The 21058-nt window shown below is 33.0% G+C and overlaps 3 protein-coding genes across 6 annotated transcripts in view; 1 reads left to right on the forward strand and 2 right to left on the reverse strand.

Annotated features, from left to right (window-relative positions):
- The window catches only part of LOC107624159 (GDSL esterase/lipase At5g45960), a 5646-nt gene extending 3323 nt beyond the window's left edge, over positions 1–2323 (reverse strand). The window contains exons 1-3 of one of the 4 annotated variants that reach the window (XM_021113515.1): positions 1948–2323; positions 1596–1661; positions 867–1084 (exon numbers count right to left, since the gene is read on the reverse strand). In XM_021113515.1, coding sequence (XP_020969174.1) covers positions 867–1084; positions 1596–1661; positions 1948–2227 — 564 coding nt within the window. In that variant the 5' untranslated portion in view covers positions 2228–2323. Of the gene's footprint in view, positions 1–866; positions 1101–1539; positions 1674–1947 lie in introns of all 4 variants that reach the window. The other 3 variants (XM_016326629.2, XM_016326630.2, XM_016326628.2) reach the window with 3 other exon arrangements.
- Positions 5765–6763, forward strand: LOC107624160 (ethylene-responsive transcription factor ERF091-like). Its single transcript, XM_016326631.2, has one exon. It carries the CDS (start codon positions 5883–5885, stop codon positions 6636–6638), a length of 756 nt encoding a protein of 251 aa, XP_016182117.1. The 5' UTR covers positions 5765–5882; the 3' UTR covers positions 6639–6763.
- LOC107621828 (pathogenesis-related genes transcriptional activator PTI5) lies at positions 8962–9726 on the reverse strand. Its single transcript, XM_016323817.2, has one exon. It carries the CDS (start codon positions 9545–9547, stop codon positions 9083–9085), a length of 465 nt encoding a protein of 154 aa, XP_016179303.1. The 5' UTR covers positions 9548–9726; the 3' UTR covers positions 8962–9082.

Consider the following 21058-nt stretch of genomic DNA (forward strand, 5'->3'; position numbering starts at 1 on the left):
TATTTTCCGTCTAGCATATTATCATTCTATAAAAACCAAAAGTGTCAAATGAGAAATCAATGTTTCTAGCTATCTCCTATATCATCACATCTAACGAACGATTCGCTTTGATAAGAAAATACCTATTTTTAGCTAGTGGGTATTATTTCATTGTTTGAATTGAAAGCAACCATGCATGTCAAAGCTAAGTTAGAACTGAAAATTACTTTTATATATACTTCCCCATACAACAATGATATTAGCTAGTAATAGCAATAAAATAACATTTTAATATGATATACGATAGACATTAATTAACTTACATTATAATCATACTTCCCCATACCTACTATTTATTATTCACTCACAATTAAATTAAAGAAATAAAATTTAGTTACTTATTATATACTAAAATTCATACCTTATCCAATAATAAATAAGTGATATTTCAACACGAGACATTGACTCAACATACCATTATTAACCATCATAAATATTTAGAATAAGGAGTTAGGTGGTTCATCGACAAATAATTTATAGTTGAAGTCATGAGAAATAGTATAATAGTACAAGACATTTGAAATTAATTAAAATATCCATGCAAATTAAAATTCAAATGTAGTAGTCACCAACACAAGAAGGAAAAAAGTTATTAATAGTTTGTTTTCTTGTAGTAGTGTAATTAATTATTAATTAATATTTAGTAAATATTAGTTTGTTCTTTATAATAAGAATGATATGGGTAAAGCAAATAGCCATACTTAATTAGTTGAATGTTATAACTTATAATAACCACACATATTTATAATTTTATGCATATATATCACGTGTGAATATTCAAACATTAAAAAGGGATGGAAGATAGTAATTGAGATGAAACCTCAAACCTGAATAAATTGTTTCACATGTTGGATCAAGAATTGCTGGTAGGATAAGATAGTAAAACTCTTTCTTCTAATTGGTAGAGCGAAATAATTTAGAATGAAGTCGTTGGTACCAGCACTCAAGAAAAACACAGCCTTTTCTAGATGATTCTTGGTTCCTTCTTTACCAAGCTTAACCTCTAACTTCTTTTTGCATTCTCTAAAATATTCCAATTGTTTTCCTATTGGAATCACATTCTGTAATCAATAATAAATATAACACAAACAAATTATATATTTGTCCATAAATATGAAAATAACATATAGAGACATATCAATATCATACTATAAATATATATATTGAAAGACAAGTGAAGTTTGTACTATTTTTTTCATGTCAAAATTTAGTGTAGTTAACTTCATGCGAATTTGATAGTTGAGAATCGTTAAATGATTTAACAGATTAAACTATCAACTGGTGAAAACTCAGTTGCAGTCGACTTTATGTGAAGTTGATACCCGAGAGCCGTTAGATGAAAATTTAGTCAAATTAGTCAAATCATCTAACGGCTCTCAGTTATCAACTTCACGTAAAGTCGACTGCACCTGAATTTTTACCCTATTAACTTCATACGAAGTTAAGTATACTTGAGTTTTTATCATTTTTTAAATGCACATTTTTTTATATACGACATACACTGATTGATGGTGTAAGTTGGTCAAAGCCAGAACCAGCAGAGGCAAAACTAACACCTGTGATAAGCTCTTCAACGCTGAGATTTGGATCCAAATAAGCTGGAAGAAACGATTTCTTGAGTCCTGCATAGGAAGCTATACATATATATATGTATGTGCAATGCACATTTATATATTTGAAGTTGAATGAATATATACTAAATTAATCATATAGTAATTATAAGCATGTAATAAAGCCATATATATATAGATAGGTGGAAACTCAGATGCAGTCGACTTCATGTGAAGTTGATGACTGAGAGTAGTTAGATAATTTGACTGATTTGACTAACTTTTTATCTAACAGCTCTCAGCCACCAACTTCACGTGAAATCGACTGCACCTGAGTTTTCACCATATAGATATGTACCAATGTAATCAGTGGCAAGCTTGCCATTGCAGAATCTTCCAGTAGGAACATGGTTAGGGAAATCGATGCCATAAGGTGGAAAGTTGCATTTGAAAGGAGTGTCAATGTAGTTATTGTTTCCAGGGTCAACGGTGGAGTCTCCAAACACATAGAAGCCAGACATCTTATTATTACTACTATTGTTGAAAGCTTCAACCGTCAAACATAGAAGCTGCCAGAGAATAAAGAAAATCTGAGCAAGAAAAAGGAAAGAAAAAGAAGAAGAAGAAGAGGTCCCCATTTTTCGAATGGCCTCCAGGCTCCAAATAATAACAAAAAACTGATCAAGTTTCAAGTTTTCTCACTGAAACACTGCCCCTATTATTGTGTCTATCTACTAGCATTTATAGAGTAATAATGGCCCAATTGTTTATCGTACAAATTAAACCCTATGTACCATGCATCATGACCAAAATAACCTTTTCGCATTTCATCTTTCAACCACCATTGTTATTGTAACAATAATCAATCGAGTCCCACTACAATGGGCTATTTGTGTGTATAATGGACTTTTGAGTTATAAAATGAACATTTTTTATACTATCTAAAATAATCATCCGAGTATTAGGGATAATAAACATCTTCCCAAAAGCTTAAACTGATTTTGGGGTTCACCAAATATCGAACTTTTGATCTTTCGGATCTAGCGCTCTAATACTATGTCATGATACCACTCATCCTAAAAATTTTAGCTGATGGAAAAAAGATAACACTAATGGTTATATCTTTAATACTCCCTAAATCTCCATTGTACACATTGTACAAATATTCCATTGACTCGTCATACTTTTCCTAATCATAATCATCATAATATGCATATAGTAATTAATTAATTAACGCCCTATAACCTCACACTATGCAGGTATAATAGTACCAAACATTACCGTAGATAGTATATAATCAACTTTTTTCATTTTGCCCCACTTTATTAATGATCGATCTTTGCAAGGAACATTACCTATCCCAAAATGACATTTAACCGACAAAAGGCTAATCATCAATTACGTCTAAGAACATTCAATATATTATTATCTGATCTTAGATTCATTGTTAACCAATTAACTATTCACCACGGGTTTGCATCCCAATTTAGTGGGTTGAGATAATGTAAGTTAATCCTAATAAATATCATGATAAAAAAGTCTTGTTATGGCATCCAGATTGGTAACTGTGAAACTGCACCTGGTTGTTCAGCAATCAATTTTCCTGTTTTCGTCTAAACCAATAACTAGCTTGGAAATTAGGATTAAGATAAGTCCCAGCGCACAAAATCAGTGTCTATCAATAAATTCTTCATAACAAGGCAATCAACACAATTGTTATCCTTTCTGAAAATAACAAAAAAATCTTCCAATTCCTACTTTTCAATTCACTGCTTCTTCTAATTAGAAAATTGGGGTGGGTTCCTGGCTTTCTGCCCCCATTTATGCGCTGATCGTAGCTTCCACTTTATTAGTTTTTGTTTATTGGTTTCACCAAAATCAGAGGCCACGTGATGACTTTTGGGCCTTTTTTGAACACGTGTTTTTGGGCCTTGAATGAACAGCAGACACAATATACTTTCTTTGCTTATGTGCTAAAGCCCAAAAGACAGAAATAAGAATAATATAAGCCCAACTCCAACAATAAGTGTGCTTAGTAGTTCTACTCCGCAAGGGTTCTTTATTTTTTCAGAGTTGGAAAAAAAATTCCGAATTAGCTCAAGTTGAAAAAATATTCTCTTATGCTATATTTAATGGCTGAGAGTTATCACAACATATAAATAGAGCAATAAATAAATAAAATTTATATCTTTATTTTAAAAAAAATTCATTGAAAAATTTAACAACTTGAGACTAATTATCTTATACTATTATCTTGAACTTTAAACTCATTTTTTCACCTGTTTATTAAACACTATTAATTGCTATTTTGTTTAAAAAAAATCCAAAACCGATAATAGTTTTAAGAAAGAGATAATACTTAATTTGGTCCTTGAACTTATACGTGAGCCTCAATTTAGTCCCAAAAGTTTCAATTGCCTCTATTTAGTTTTCGAAGTTTATAAACGTGCCTCGTATTAGTCCCTAAGACAATTTTTAGTATAAAAACATTAATAGAGCGCTGTTGTAGACTATCACATATTCACATGTCACGTTAAAACTTGTAAAATGATGCAGTTTTGGTTTTGACATTTAAATAGCTCAAAAACAGCATTGTATTACTTATTTTGTTAGGTAAAATTTTAATAAACATCATTTAGGATGTTGTTTTTAGGTTATTTGAGTGCCAAAACCAAAATAACATCATTTTACAAAGTTTAGTGTGACATCCGGCTGTCACGACAGTGTTCTGTTAACGTTGTACGTTGAAATTTTATTTCAACGACTAACATGAGTTATGTTCACAAAATTTGGGGACTAAATAGAAGCAATAGAAGCAATTGAAATTTCAGAGACTAAATTGAAACTCGTGTATAAGTTCAGGGATCAAATTGAATATTATCTCGTTAAGAAATGAAATGTGTTTGAAGTGGTTACTAAAATGGAAATATAATAACAAGGTTGATTGAAAGAAACGTATATATGCAGCGAGGCATTGGGATTTTGAAGTTTCAAACCCGCAACATGTGGCGGTTCATGGAACCGAGACCGCCACGCCGCATTCGCATGCACTGCCTACCATTTTTCTTCCCTCTTAATTACCTTTAATTTGTAGCACTCTTATTTTAATGCCCCAACCGTGTGCCTTCTATTTATTATTAATTAATTAATTAATACATCACTTATTAATCAACACCCACAAATATTCTTTGCCAACGCCAATTACTCCTTTACGTCACCGTGTATGGTGTATAGTATTTTGGCAAAGCTAGCTGCCTTAATTAACCCATAACCAAATTGCATGTTTAAGACAAATAATGCTGGTCATGCCACTATTATTGATAACCTCAAGTCCTCAACAACGATTAGGAAGAAATAAGAGGTGTATTTTCTTTCTTTTTAAAGACAACTAATTAATATTAATCAAGCCCAAGAATATGTATTTTCATAATCTATATATATATGTGTAGCTATGTCATCAATTTCGTAAAATATAAAAGTGAAAATTCAGATGCAGTCGACTTCATATGAAGTTGTTACTTCAGAACATTTGACTGATTTGACTAAATTTTCATTTAAGGGCTCTGAGTTTTTACCAAATATAAATAAGTCATACGTAGTTTAGCTATCCCATACTTTTTGGCTCATACGCAAGTAATTTCGTACAAATCAAAGACTACTATATGATATTAATATTATTATGATATACTATATAGCATTGAGTCAAATAACAACCCACGGTGAAAATTAAAGCGACTAAAATTGGTTTAGCTTAATAAATTATTGCGTTTAATTTCCCTTTGGTTTGACTTAGAAAACATTAAATTATTGTAAAGAGATGATTGCCCCCTAACTCCAACAAAGTCCACGCTTGCCAGCTCTGATTTGAGACTGAAAATGCTTCTGCTTCTCATCAGTTTCGTAATGTTATAAACTTGATATCTGAAATTGAGGGATTTATTCCAATACAACGAATAAAATATAGAGAATCAACATGAGATAAATCCCCCCAAATGATTGAACAAGCACACAAGTCAAGGGATAAACAATAAAATAAACCTTATCTTATATTTATTTTAATCTTGTATTAGTGCTGAAAATACTGCATTATGTATCTATAGCTGGAGATTCAATCAGTGTATTAATTAATGCACAAGCTTTCCAACTGTGTTCCAATTCACTCATCATTTATCTGATTAAAGCAAAAATACAATAATAAATTAAAGCTGAGCTGTCAAATTAAAAGAGCATTCACACTTTTTATGTGTATATATATTTACACTGTTATGTCCCTTTCTTAAAATTTTCATCAACATGGACAGTCATAGTAATGATGCAAATTCTGAAGGGATTCTTGAGAATGTATGGGCCAAAATTATCAGCAATCAAAGAGGAGGAGATCATGTGAGAACATATGGTGATGGTGATGTTGCAGCAGAACAATCATGGGAAGAACTTCCACAACTTGATGGAAGAGACAACAATAACGGTTCAGTGGGAATTCTGCAGAGGCTTCCAAGCTTAGGGAGGTGGATATCAATGGGAGCAGATTTCTGGGAAGATGTTTTAGATGGAGTTGTTAATATTACACCAAATGATGCTGCAACAACAACAAACAATAACGAACAAGATTGTAATAAGAAGGTAGAACTAGAGAAGAGGGTGATGAAAACAGAGAAAAAAGTGGTGACAAAGCACTACAGAGGAGTAAGGAGAAGGCCATGGGGGAAATATGCGGCGGAGATTCGAGACTCGTCGAAGAAAGGTGCTAGAGTTTGGCTTGGAACATTTGAGACGGCTGAAGAAGCAGCATTAGCATATGATAAAGCTGCTTTGAGGATTAGAGGGCCAAAGGCATACCTCAATTTCCCATTTGACACAGTTTCAAAAGCTATACAATTTGATCATCATTATTGTAATAAGAGAGGGTCATCTGTGGTGTTGAATGAGCAACCTCCAACAAAGAAGGTAGCAGGAGGGTTTCATCATGATCATGATGAAGAAGTAGATGTTTTTGTGTTTCAGGATTTAGGAAGTGATTACTTGGATAATTTGCTGTCTTCTTTTTAATTATATATCAAGATGCATGGTATGGTATGGTTTGGTTGAGTAGTTACATATATACTTATCACCAATTTGTATATCATTTGTTGTTTTTCTTAGCTATCAACTATATATATCTAATATCATTAATTGCTACTATATATTTTCGGGGCATTGCAATTGATCGATCAATTATTACTAATCCTTATATTATGGTGAAAACTCAGGTGAAGTCGACTTCATGTAAAGTTGATATTTGAGAGCCGTTAGATAAAAATTTAGTCAAATCAGTCAAATTATCTAATGACTCTCAGATATCAACTTCACATGAAGTCGACTGCATTTGAGTTTCCACCTTATATTATATATACTTTCCATAAATGTAATCAATCTGTTCATACCAATTATGCATATAGATATAGGAAAAAGTGAAATACTTTTGGGACCATTAATTTTTTGTATTTTTGGTTATTATTTAATTAATATAAATATTAAATTTTTTATAATAATTTTTTTTATTAATTTATGTGTGTAAATTAAAAATAATAATATTTACTGGTCATGTATAAATATAGCTGTTCACGCACGTATATATAATTTTCAACAATCTAATATATATGGAGTAGCCTTTTTTATTTGTTTTGTGTTTGCTACGGTACGATACATTTAAAATATGGACAAGTAGTAATAAGGTATGTGAAATTTATTTTTCACATCAACATTTAATTTTTTCTTTTTTAAATATATATTATATCACCACTTTTACTAAAATAAAATTAAAAAATATTTATTTATTTAATTTTATAAAAAAACTTAAATACCCTTTTTGTATATATTAGACAAAAATTACTCTTTTAGATTAATTAAATTGTTTAATTTTATAATTTTAAAATTTAAATAATCTAAAAAACAAAAACAAAAATACATTTAACAAAATCATTTGTCTCTTCATAAATCCTAATCAATTATTCATACCAAAAAAATTAAATAATTTTAAAAAGTACTAAACAAAATCACTTTGTTCTTTGTTTGCTAGGTCACGCATCCCTCATCTCTAATTGTTCATACAAAAAAAATATCATCTGAAAAACTGAGAAAAAAATAAAAGAACAGAACTTCATGTCTTCATCTTCTTGGGTTTTTCACCAGCACACTCTCAACTAACGTCTCTCTCATTCCCAATTCTGAGACTCAAACTCTCCTCTCTCACTGTCACTAGAGTCTCTTCTCATACCTGGATTCAGCAGTGAATGAAATTGAAAGCAATTTGAGAAGATGAAGAACGATGAAAGAACAATTTTGATCTTTTATTTTTTTTATATGTTTTTGTTTTGTTGTTAAAATTATTTGAAATTGTAAAATTAGGATTAATTGAATTCTAAAATTTGATTAATTTAAAAAGGTATTTTTGTCTAATCAAATAAAGTAAAGATGTTTAAGACTTTTTATAAAATTAAATAAAAAATATTTTTTTATTTTTATTTAATTAAAAGAGTGTATTAGTAAAAGTAGTGATATAATATATATTTAGAAAAGCAAAAATTAAATGCTGACGTGGATTCCACGTGACTTGTTATTACTTGTCCATATTTTACGTATAAATTTATCGTCGTACTGTAACAAACATCTTTTGTTTTTGGTGAACATGGCGATTATATTATCTCTGCTCTGCTTTCTTAGCCATGTATGTAGACATTTTTTAAGATGATATTAATTCACTTTGATCTCCATTGGGCAGTTGAATAGAAATTTTAGTTAATGTGCAACACAAATTGTTTTTTAGCTGAATTCTTATCTTTGGACATCAAATTGTGGCATTGACTTGTGGCTTTGTATTCAAAACAGGGTGCCATTTTTCCTTTGAATATAGAGCTTTTCCCGTTTCCCTTGGCTCTTTCAATAATCACTAGTGTAATTTTTAAAAGCTTGTATACTTTTTCTAATTCATATAATATTTGAAATTTCAAGCTTGAAATTAGTCTTTAACAAATCTTTTTGATGAACACTAAATAAATTTGTGAATGTAATTATTGAGTGCTTTGATGGAAAATGATTCTCTCTAGTTTTTTTAACAATCGATAGAATACAGTGTGATCTATTACCCTTGATTCTATGAGTGAGACCAGAAATAAATAAGAAATAGAGTAATGAATGGTTAGATTGAACACTGGATACCATCAAAGTCTAGAGAACCAACAACTTTTTCAAATTCTGGTCAGCATGTAACTAGCAAAAAAAAAAAGTGAGCCATTGGATGAAATTTCACACCAATCTCACACTATTAAAATCATCATTGATGGTTATTTGATGACTACAAATCACAAAAATTGCTTGCCACCTAGCACTCCTCGTAAACAAAATAGTAATAGATATGAAAGATGAATGAGAGAATTTTGATTGATTATATATAATTAAATACAGAAAATTAAAGCAAAAGAGAGAAAAAAGAAGGAGAAAGATTTGAAGAGAGTCTAAGTATGAATGGAAGTTGAAGCAGTGGAAGTAGAAGCAGTGGAAGAAGCAGCTGCAACAACCTCAGCAGGGAAGTTCAACAAAGCCTTGGAACCTCTCATCTTGAAAGCAGCTCTATCATAAGCCATGGCAGCTTCTTCCGCTGTTTGAAACGTCCCAAGCCATATCCTTGCTCCCTGTCTCGTCGAGTCTCTTATCTCCGCTGCATACTTCCCCCATGGCCGCCTCCTCACCCCTCTGTAGTGCTTCTTCGCTATGTTCTTCTTTGCTTCCAATCCACGCCGTTGCTGTCCGCTACTCATCATCATGAACGACGCCGCTTCATGTTGCTGCTGCTGATGGTTATTACTAGCCTCGTTCAGGACTTGGTATATAACCATATCCTGTGAGTCATTCTCATTTAAAGGTAACTCTGTTTGGGATTGGGAAGCTATAACCATGCCTTCTTCTTCGATCTTATTCATCTGTTTCTTTTCAACAACTTGCCTTGCCTCTGCCAATGCCTATGGACTTTGCATATATTCTCTTTGGGGGAATGCATGTCCCACATCGAATATTTTGTGCCAAGGAAAGAAGATTATTCTCAACCATTGACTTGACTTTTCTATTATTATTTTATCACTGCCACTACTTTTCCTCCTATTTACAATATTGCCCTTATTATAAATTTATAAACTCCCGGATAACCAGTCCATATTCTTGTTAACAACTAGAGCTGATAGTTCAAAATATCGTGTAATGAACTAATAATTGAACTCTCCATTATTAGTGATTGGGTTGTGGAATTTTAGATGTGGGTCCAAATTGGATCACAACCTTGTTGAAGCCAATAACAGAGTAACACACAATGTAAGGAGGATCCATCGCAAACTTGTATGAATTTAATGATTAGACAAGAAGGGTGTTACTTTCCTAGTATTAGGGTTTGGCTGTGCCACCATAGGTGGAACTTAGCTTGGAAATGATACAAATTGATAACAAGGGAACACAACAGACGTGAATAACGGGGACAAAGAAGAAAGTGACATTCACGGTAGTAAACTAGTCATGCATATATATTCCAAGCGTCACATCTATTTTTTAAGCATAAGATTTTTAAATAGTTTATAAATATAAAATATTTTTTATTTTATGAATTAATTTTAATTCTAGTAATTTTTTTATTATTGAATTTAATTTTTTTTAGAGTGATTAATTTTTATTTTATTTTAGAGAATATTAGTCCATTATTATTAGGTGGGAAAAACATGAGAAGGTGTAAATTGCCTGAGTCATGATTGGGAAAGAAAATGCTATCCATGCCACATACCTTATTATAACAAGAAAAGGAATTTGACAAGGAAGCAATTTTGAATAAAATGGCATATGGAAAGACTTTAGTCCCCGCAAACATCAAACACATTCACAACTTTTCCATCTTGCACATGAATGCATGATATTCTAAGACTCTATCTACATTGTCGATACTTAATATCACAATCACTAGAGGTTTTAATAGGCACATTTTTTTTCGATATGGCAGTAGCGTGTGTGTTGTGCCTGGATGTGGAGAACATAGGTGCTAGACATGAATGTGGGACAGTTTGTTTTGAAACAGTGAAAAGAGAAAATTTAAATTTTGGCTAAACTAATCGGATCGTCCGATTGTATATTCTAAATTTTTTTTAATTATTTAAACACAAATTGAAAGGTCCGATTTTTGTTCCTGACATCGCAGTTGCGTAAAATATCCATACACTCCATAACTACGTCCTACATCATTTTTCTCTCCATATCTATAAAAAAATGTGGTCCTAGTACTTCAGTTTTATCGTGTCTTTTATTAATTCAAAGTGTTAACTAATATAAATAAAAAATATATTTTCACTAACACAATATATAATATGTAATCATATGCATAATTTTTTTATCAATTCCACTACGTTACTAACAGTATTTCTACCAATTTTTATTAACTCTTATTTATAATTGTGTTTAATAAAAGTGTCTTTGTGAATATATTTAATAAAAATATTTTTTTTATGATTGTATCTAATAAAAATATTTTTATAGATATATTTTTTGAATGTATCTTTTTATACATGTGTTTTATACCTTCTACTTTTTTCTTTTCTTATACCAAGAATGCATGGAAAATAAGTTCATGAAATTGAGAGTTGGGGTAGATTTGTAATTCTATGGAAATTCCGGTGGCAAATGCCAGAAGACATCACAGCTCAACAATTGCGGGGCCATTCTTATTTAGTTAGTGACGTCATGAATGCCATCACAGATCAAAGGTTCCTCGTGCGATGACGTAATCGATTGGCAATATTACAAGACTTTCCAATATGTGACGTCATCATCCGACGAGACCGGGTGCTTAGTAAATTTGGAGGGCCCACACAGTTACTAGAAGTCTTATTTCAGTCTTCGTTTAAAACTTTTCTTAGTAAACCCCTTTCATATTTTTCTTTTCTTTTTTAGCATTTTATAATTGTCTCACTTTTATTAAACTCTTTTATTTTATTACATTTATTGCGAAGGAAGGAAGGTTTTAATACATAAAATGTATCCAAAATGTTAAACTTTTATATTTTTTATTTCTTTAACTATTGTTTTTGAAATTAAAATCTAATAAACAAAATTAGAGGCATCGATTAATTTAAGGTAGAAATTCAGGTGTAATTAATTTTATTTAAAATTGATAATTGAGAGTTGTTAAATAAAAATTTAATTAAATTAGTTAAATTATTTAATCATTTTTAACTATTAATTTTACGTAAAATTAACTACACGTGAATTTTTATTTTAATTTAATATTAAATGTTTTATTTTAGAAGAGAACAAATAAAAGTTGAGAACTAAATACTAATGACATGTTATGTTTGAAGAATAGAATTATAGAAAGCCAATAGTATCTAGTGGGTTGCCACGATAGACTCACGTGTTTTGAAATTTTGACCAGCGAAAATAAATATTTCACGATGAACACGTACGATCAAAATTATTAATGTTAGTTACGGGTGTGTAGAAAGAGGAAGACAAATCCAAGTTTGGCATCGAATAGCCTATGATCAATAATCAATAATCAATAATCATAATAATTTTCCAGTCTATCTTCTCCATTTGAATAATGACTGAAAAAGCATCCAAAGTTGAATTCGAAAGTCCTTCAAAGTTTGACGTGGAAAAATGGGAGAGTGGTTCGTTTGCCTTTATGCTTTGGATATGGAAATGGGAGAGTGGTTCGTTTATTGAGCTAAAGTGTTTTACCTTCCTAATTAATTGCTTATATATATAACTAATTAATAACATACGGATATAATATGTGTATGGATTTTAATCTGTCAATCATAATCGGAACACTTGGTCAATTAGAGATCGTACAAACTCGACAACCGAAAACCAATGGCTAATTGGATACAATGAAAAATAAAAAAGTTTAGGGAGTTAGTAGATTTTGTGGTTTTTAATTATCAATTAGTTATTAATAATATTTTTAATGGTATAAGATTATATCTATTGATGTAGAATCATTCAATTTTTTTTTAATGATTAAATGTTAGCTAGAATTTAACAAAAATGTTGGCCTCCTACTCTCCTAGCGCTCCTCATAAAAAATTATTTCAGTAATTAGATTCTGAGGTTATGATCTTTAGATCCACCTCCGCGAGATTTCTTCCATTTTGTGATTGATGTAATGCTTTAACATGAAATTTCTATTTGACTTAATACATGGCTTAGTTAATAATCAAGGGATAACCCATTTAAGAAAAGAAAATATAAATAAAGGCATAGAGTATTTAAATAACCTTTTTCTTTTTCTTGAAAACTAAATGACCTCTTTTTTTTTTTGTCTTAAATAATCCTATTTAAATACTCATATTATATGAAATTTCTTTTCAAAATTAACTTTTATTTGTACAAGTTCTTAGTATTTTATATGGTAACTGATTTTGGGTATTTTTTATCGCCATGACAACTGCTTTTAGAATTTAATTATTGGTGGATTCTCTGGTGTAGAAAGGAAGTTATGTTCTACACGTATAGAAATATGGTGACAGGATAATTCAGCAATATTTGTCCATTTCATGAGACCAATTCTGAGAAAGCTGGTGACAGTGTACAGAGAATACTGTGAATCCGTGAATGTTGAGATAGGTGAGTTTAAAAAATTACGGGATGAAATATATTAATTAAGTTGTATTACGGGATCCGTTATGATAGTTAATAATGGGCCTATCTGAGGTGGTTTTTTTTTTGTTGTAAAGTATTTGTAAATAGAGTAGAAAAAATAGCTTTGGTGGTGACTTTAGGTTGCTTCGCTGGAAATAGAAAGAGGGTAACCCAGGAGATGAACTTAACGGAGGGAAAATAAAAACCCTAGATAGAGAGAAGAACTTGCTCCTCCTTTGACGGCGCCGGAGCGAGGCTGAGTTTTCCTGGGTGGTGGCTCCACGTGTGTTGGCGGAGATTGATCGGCTTCACCAGAGAGTGTGCTGTGCTGCGGGTGGGACAGTGTCGATGCACAAAAAACGGAGCACCGAAGCTGGGCGAGATTGCCATCGATCGCGATCTGCCGGTGGAGGTATGCATTGTATATTTTCGTTGCTCAAAGTCCAGATGAAACTATTATGCCATAAGTTTTTTTCGTCTGTGAAATGTGGATATGCTCGTGTTTGGGTGAAGATGTGATGTGCTTCCTAAGAAAAGGTTAGAATTTTGATTCTACCTTTGTAGGACCGTGTTCATAATTTCTGATCCCAACAAATTTGTGCCTAAAGTTTACAATTGTAATAACAGAAGTTAGTTTAAACAGCATTCCATTTCAATTTTCAATAGTAACTTAATTTAAACAGTTCGCACAATTTTAACAAGCAAGGGTGTCATTAATTGCTAATTTGCAATGTTAATATGCCAAAGTAGTTTAATTACATGTATAATCTCTCTGCTAAATACTTTGAAACAGATTTTGAAAATGAGTTTATTTGCGTTTGCAAAATATTTTTATAGAAGTTGTTCATCCGCAAGATGATCGTGTTGGACATGTAGTTGATTAAGAACCCCCAAATCTGAAAGAGAAAGGGCAAAATTTTAATTGCTACAACCAATATGGTTCTCTTTTGCTTATTTTTTGTTATAGATTGAACACTATCTATATATCTGATCTTTGACTTTCTATTGCCTTGTAGATGTGCAAGGAGATTGACAGGGTTGGTTAATTTTTTGTGTAACCCATATCGCTGTTTTGTTCTTCACGCCACCTTTTTGGGTCATCCTTGACTGCTTCTATCACAGAATCTGCCATATCTGCATTCCTCAGAGTCATATATGTTGCAACCTTAATTTCTGTAATTGCTTTCAGGTTAGCTTCTATTTTCTTGTCCACCTCTATTTTCGTTTCTTTGACTGCTTCCACCTAAGCATGGGCAGCAGCTCGTGTATCCTATAAAAGCATGTTGAACAAGTAGTTCTACAATCACATTCAAGGCAACTGTAGTCAGTGTAAGAAAGATGTTAATTCTTTTCACAACCAAATGGTAAAATAATTTCTTTTAAAGGAAAAAGGGTAAAAAAAGATGACATTTGACACTGCCAGAAAAAATAATATGTATTTGTCAAGTATTTTTTCTGTGTTTCCTTATTTTTCTAAAATATCTTATCCCAATTTTTTTGTATTTCCGTATCGTCCGCTTGGTCTTGGCGAAGACGTGATAGGAACGATTCAAAGCGGGAATGTGAGGTTGGAACATCTACTGGACCCTGACGATGTAACTAGGGAGATATTCACGACTTCCAAACTGTACTATCGTGTGTTCGGCATGTTTTGTCAATCATTAATTAGGGTGGATTAATTTAGTTTTGTCTCTATGCAAGTCATGGAACTGCTCCACAACGTCAGCTAGCATTTTGTCGAGTATGTTTTTGAAAATGTGTTGTCTGAAAATAGTATATAGTCACTTTGCATGAATACCGTATGTGTAAGGGAAAATCAGATGTTTTAAGATGACACTTTGCATGTATCTGTACTTGGATGATAGGGGGATTAACTGTTTACTGTTGTGAATTAGTGTTATGTTGTACTGTTTTTTATTTCAATCAGGTTGAATAGTTCCTTCTTGATATGCGGTAGGAGTGTGTTTTTTACGTAGGGTGGACTGAGAATCAACGGCCTTGAGGCCCATTAACTCTATGGGTGAGATGTTGTTATTGGATTGAGGACCGAAAATGTCACTGTGGTTGATGAAACATAGCAACAAGGGGCATAAATTTCTTGTGCTAATAAATTATAGGTCGTATGACTTCCATCCCAACTGCATCATCATCCTATTAACACTAGAATATTGTGAGCATGAGTAAATTAGTTAACCCAACGTACATGCATATAGACTGTAGAATATAAGAATTGTCTAATTATCATTCGTACGGCATAGTTAACTACATTGGCAACCCTCTCATTTGTTATGTTTTTTTTATTTAGATACTAAAAAGTGAAATGTTTCAATGAAATGATTGTAAATCAACGTCTTGGGTATTGGGAAATGACTTGGGAATATACCCGTTAAATTTAAGTGTTGAGTAATTATTGTCTCTCTTTACGTTCCTTCTAGCCACATCATACCGTTACTTGGTTTGATTCAGATTTTTTATTTTTTTCTCGACATGATGCTCTCGTTACGTTCCTTCTAGCAACTTTCTCAATAATGGCGTTAGATAACCAAACAGCCTGTGTTGGGAGATAGGTAGAGCGATAGATAGAGCGATACGGATGAAGCGACAGAGACACGAGTAGAGATGGGAGAGAGGGAGAGTCAGGAAGACTGCGAGAGATATAACATAGAGAGCCAACAACAACAAGAGGGAGTTATATATATATATATAGAAAGAGAGAGAGAGAGAGAAGAGAGAGATATGAGAGAGTGAGATCATCTCCAGTACGGAACTCATCTCAGTCTCTATTTATGGCTCACCTGTCATAAAAAGTAACTCCACATCAGTTTAACAGTAAATAGGAACTCAAAGTATCTCTCTCTTCTCCATTAAAAGGAACTAACTTTAATCCCTGCGATGGTCCCACTACATTAAGTACTTAAAATAATTAAGATTATTTTAGGTACTATTTCTTTTACAATAATATTATTCAAATTTATGAATTCAAAAATAATTTACTATTAAAAATATTAATATTAAAAAGTTATAATAACTACAAATATAATTATTAATAATATAAATGATTAATTAACTACAAATATAATTATCATAACAATATACATCATTTTTTTTTGGATATAAGACAAACCCATGTCAAGCATCCCCATTAAAATTCATTTAGAGTGGATAGTTTATGACCCAAAATAATGTCAATATTAAACAATAAACCCACTACAAACATAAATTTTTTTTCCAAACCCACATTGAGGCCCCTTACAAAAAGACCTTTAATTAATCATACTATCATTAACTATCACCGCAACGAAAGCTTTATCGGACATGCCTTCTGCCCAACCTGTAATACAGTGCAGAATTTATTTCTTAACGTGTCCTCATCTCACATTGTCAGCAGCTTTCTACACGTGTAGAAATAACAACCATTTCTACACCAGAAAATTTACCTTAATTATTATGTTCAAGTTAGAGGTGTTTAAGATCCAGTCCGACCTAGATCTAAAACATATTTTATCGGGTTCAAATTTGTTGTTTTTACCCGGATTTATTTTCAAGTCGGTTTCAATTTATGCTTGGAGTTGCCCAACCCAATTAATTAATATTTTTATATTATATGATATTATTTTTTTTAAATAATTATTTTGATATAAATATGATATAATATTTGTTATTTTTAACTTTTAAAAATAAATTTTTTTATTTTAGTATATAAAATTTACAAATTTGTATATACTAAATTTACACCGAGTTAACTCAATTTAATCCGTTTTATTTCATATTGTTTTTGGATCGAATCAGAAAGCTCAAAATAGACCTGATGATCTTTTAGAGTCAGGTCCGAATCTAACTAAATCGGCTTCACTCGATTCATGAACACTCCTAGCTGAAGCCTCAAGCGGTCAAAGCCTTATCCACTTTTCTTTTATGTCACACCTTGTCCACTAACACTGTATTTGGTTCATATATGGGTGAAAACATAGACACAAATACACAAATATTGAAGACATAGACACGGATTCGGTACACATAACGTGTTTGTGGCACCGAAACGCCAAAAACTTATTTGACTTACCGGTCAGTCAGACAATACAAAATAAAAATGTTCATTTTAATGGGATCTCTTCTGCATAGAAAATAGAGGGGTCACTTATTAATTTTTTAAATAAATATATTTAGCTTAGTTGTTAAAATTAGTTGGACCCTCAGTATTTAGTTAACTATTACTGTCGCTTCCCTCCTCCTCCTGATTCTCCTCCTTTTCCTCTATTGTCGCAAGCGCACCACCCCTTCTATTATTTCCACCGCCGACAACGACTCAAACCTCTCCACCACCTGTCCTAGCTACTCGCTCCTTCGTCACGTTACCAGCTCCCTCTCCTCCCCCACTTAGCCATGGTGGCTTCGGCACCGTCTTCTCTGGCATGCTCGAAGTCCACTGCCCACACTCTGCCAAAAATTGCAGAAACTCATCAGATGAGATTTGACGTTTTTGAACCATAAAATGCTCGATTTTTTGGGATTGATAAAGTGTTCAGTGTGAAACTTTCTTCTAAGGCGGATTCAAGCACACCAACAGCTTCATATCTAACCACATGGTACTGACCTTCATTGTTGGTCGTCTTCGCTAGTTGATGGTGTCGTCGTCTCGATCAATGGAGAGAAGGTATTGATTATATTATTACTCTGCACTTGATTTTTAAATATCCCCAAGTTTCGTCAACTTTGTTCAAGTATATCCCCGTGTGCGTGTGTTTTGCTGAATTACCGTATTGTTGTTATTTGGCAAAGGGTGACCGGAGATAAAGATATCCCTACGAGCGTGCATCTCGCCAACGAAGCATACCATGGAGTTGGATCAGTTGAGGGCGAAGGCTTTGTAAGGATGGAGTCGGACGAGTATGAGTTACACGAAGATGAAACAGAACACGACCATCTTGGAGAGGCTGATGGAGACAATGGGGATAGGATTGAATTGGAAGACAATTTGGATGGTGTCGGAGGAATGTATGACAATTTTGCGGATGATGACTTATGCGCTGTTGATTCTGGCGAATCGATAGGTTCGATTGATTTTGTGAACTTAAGCAGAGAAGAAGTTTGCCGCTTTAATTTTGCAAATATTGATATTGCGTTTGAGTTCTACCAGGCATATGCAAAGCACCATGATTTTAGCGGAAGACGTTCAAGGAGCAAAAAATGTGGTGAAATTAGGATACGATAGGAATTTGTGTGCCACCGAGAAGGGTTCAGATCGGTGAAGTTCTACTTAATTCCTAATCGGCAAAAGAGGCCAAGGGCCGAGACATGGTGTGAATGCCCTGCAAGGATGCAGGTTCGCATGAACGATGAATCAGGACGTTGGTACGTTGCATACTTTACAGACGAGCATAACCACCCCATTCTTGAATTGCGATTTTCTTATACTCCCAAGCCATCAGAGGATGAGCGAAATGGACATTGAGTAGATGAACAACATGTGCAAAGGGGACATTTCCATATCACGAATCCACGCTTTTATGGCGACCCTAGCCAGCAGGTATCATAATGTCTCCTACACAACAAGGGACATGCACGATGTAAATACGAAGCAACGAAGGGAGGGTGGCCTAGATGAGGAATCGTGTTTAAGATATCTCCGAGAGTGTAAGGCAAATGATCCAGCATTGTACTACAAAGAAGTTGTTGACCGGGAAAGTATGTTGCAACATTTGTTTTGGTGTGATGGCACTAGCCAAATTGATTACTAGGTATTTGGAGATGTCGTTGCATTTGATGCAACGTACAAGAAAAATGTTCACCTTTCACCTTTGGTAGTCTTCTCTGGTGTAAATCAATACTGCTGTTAAATTGTTCAACTACTAATTATACATGCAATAACTATTTTGGCTTTTCTCTTCTTTGTTCTGACATGTGAGGTTTTTTTTGGTATAGTAAAGAGGACCATATAAAGGATTGGTCTAGTTTTAACAACATTATTAATAACCCAACCCATGAGCCCAACATTCGTTTCAGAAAAAACATACATTTCTATATAAAAAAATATACTATACAGGTCCATTATTTTTTTTCGGATAGGTATTGGATGCAATCAAGTCCAACCCAACTTTGTTGCAACATGACCCACCCGACCCGAAACATCTTCTGCCTCTCCTTGGCCAGTCTCTCACTCACCTTCTCCATGCTGCTTCAATCCTTCACCACTGATCCTCTCGGACAAAGCCAAATATTTACCCAAACTACCAGTACTTGTCATCCATATTCCAGCGACGATAGTAACAGAGCTAAGGTAATAAATTTTCCAATTTCATCGAGGCAGATGCGCCGTTCAGTAACTGTGCAAATTCTTGCCCCGCGATTTCACACAGAGTAATTTTTTGCAACTCGAACTGCATAAAGGCGAGTGACAGCAACGTAAATTCGTGCATTTCTTCTATGCGACAACAGACGTCCACGACAAATCTCCTTCCCAACCCAACTTCATTGTTCTGTAGTTTAACATAAAACATAATACTTAACTCTAATTAATTTAAACTTACAAATTCATAAATCTTTGCTATATTAACTGGATAGATATTAGATCTATAACAATAACCACAAAAAATTTAAATTTTCTAAAGTGATCCCTTTGACACAAAGCTTGCAAAAGGTATTCATTAGCCAATCAAAACAAACAAGTTTCAGGTGATCTTCACCGTTGAATTAAAAAAAAGATCCAATGGTCCAATCTGACTTACCGAATCTGTGCCCTGAAGACATATACATAAGGAGACACAAAATTTTCACTTTGTTTAGTAACTATACACAAGATAGAACATAAATTATAAATGTTATTATTATCCTTATTCCAAAAAAAAAAAATCACCACCATCACCACCATTAAGGATAGAACTGAAAAAATTTATGTCTTAGATTTTGTGTCTTAATAAAGTGGCAGTACACAAATTTTATGTATTTGTATACTAATGTAAACTACCGTGTCTCTTCTTATTTTATATATTTAAAAATCAAACATAAAATATGAATGTGAATATGTCACCGTGTCTCAAAATTTGGTCGACACACCCACTAAACAAACACTGCATAAATTAACAAACAAATGTTTTTGGACAAAAATAACATACACCTGTAAACAAGGGGGACCACCATTTAATGGGCCTTATATATTGGACCCGTGTTAATTATTGATGCTATCCTTAGACCCACATTAGATATTTTAAGAAAATCCACTTGTACTTCTTATTAGTCATAGCCAAGCATGATGAACTTAGTGGCACAAGGGTCCCAATCTTGTCTAATGTTAATACGGTAATTAATATGAAAAGAAACTAGTAATCAAAACATTTATCGACAAAATGTATTAAAATTCATATATCTTGAATGTTGAAGTTGAACATCTTCGTTGCAATTGGTGTTTCAGAAAAAACTAAGGCATCAAGATTTGGGCATGTAGGACCCATAGAACAGCCTTGGCTAGCTAAGCCCAGATAAGCAAAGGAAGAAGCTGGAAGACATAATAACTGGGAATCTCAAACTAACTTTGCTTTGTCGAGTGGTCAACTCACTCGTCCGCTTAAGCAAGTGTCGGGGGTTCGAATCCCGCCCTTGTGCATGCAGCAACCTATTGGCCAGCGGCAGACCCTTAAATGGAGCTCAGATCCGCGACGAATTAGTCCTTAACCTGTCGGGTTGAGTGATACCGTGGGCAACCAAAAAAAAAAAAACTGGGAATCTCAACAAAGTCAGAACTAACTTTTTGACTTGCTTTGATATCATATCATCCCTTAATCATTGTACACTGGTAAATTAAGCAAAATTCCCTATGCCTT

This window comes from Arachis ipaensis, chromosome B10 (genome assembly GCF_000816755.2).
Source record: "Arachis ipaensis cultivar K30076 chromosome B10, Araip1.1, whole genome shotgun sequence".
Taxonomy (NCBI): Eukaryota; Viridiplantae; Streptophyta; class Magnoliopsida; order Fabales; family Fabaceae; genus Arachis; species Arachis ipaensis.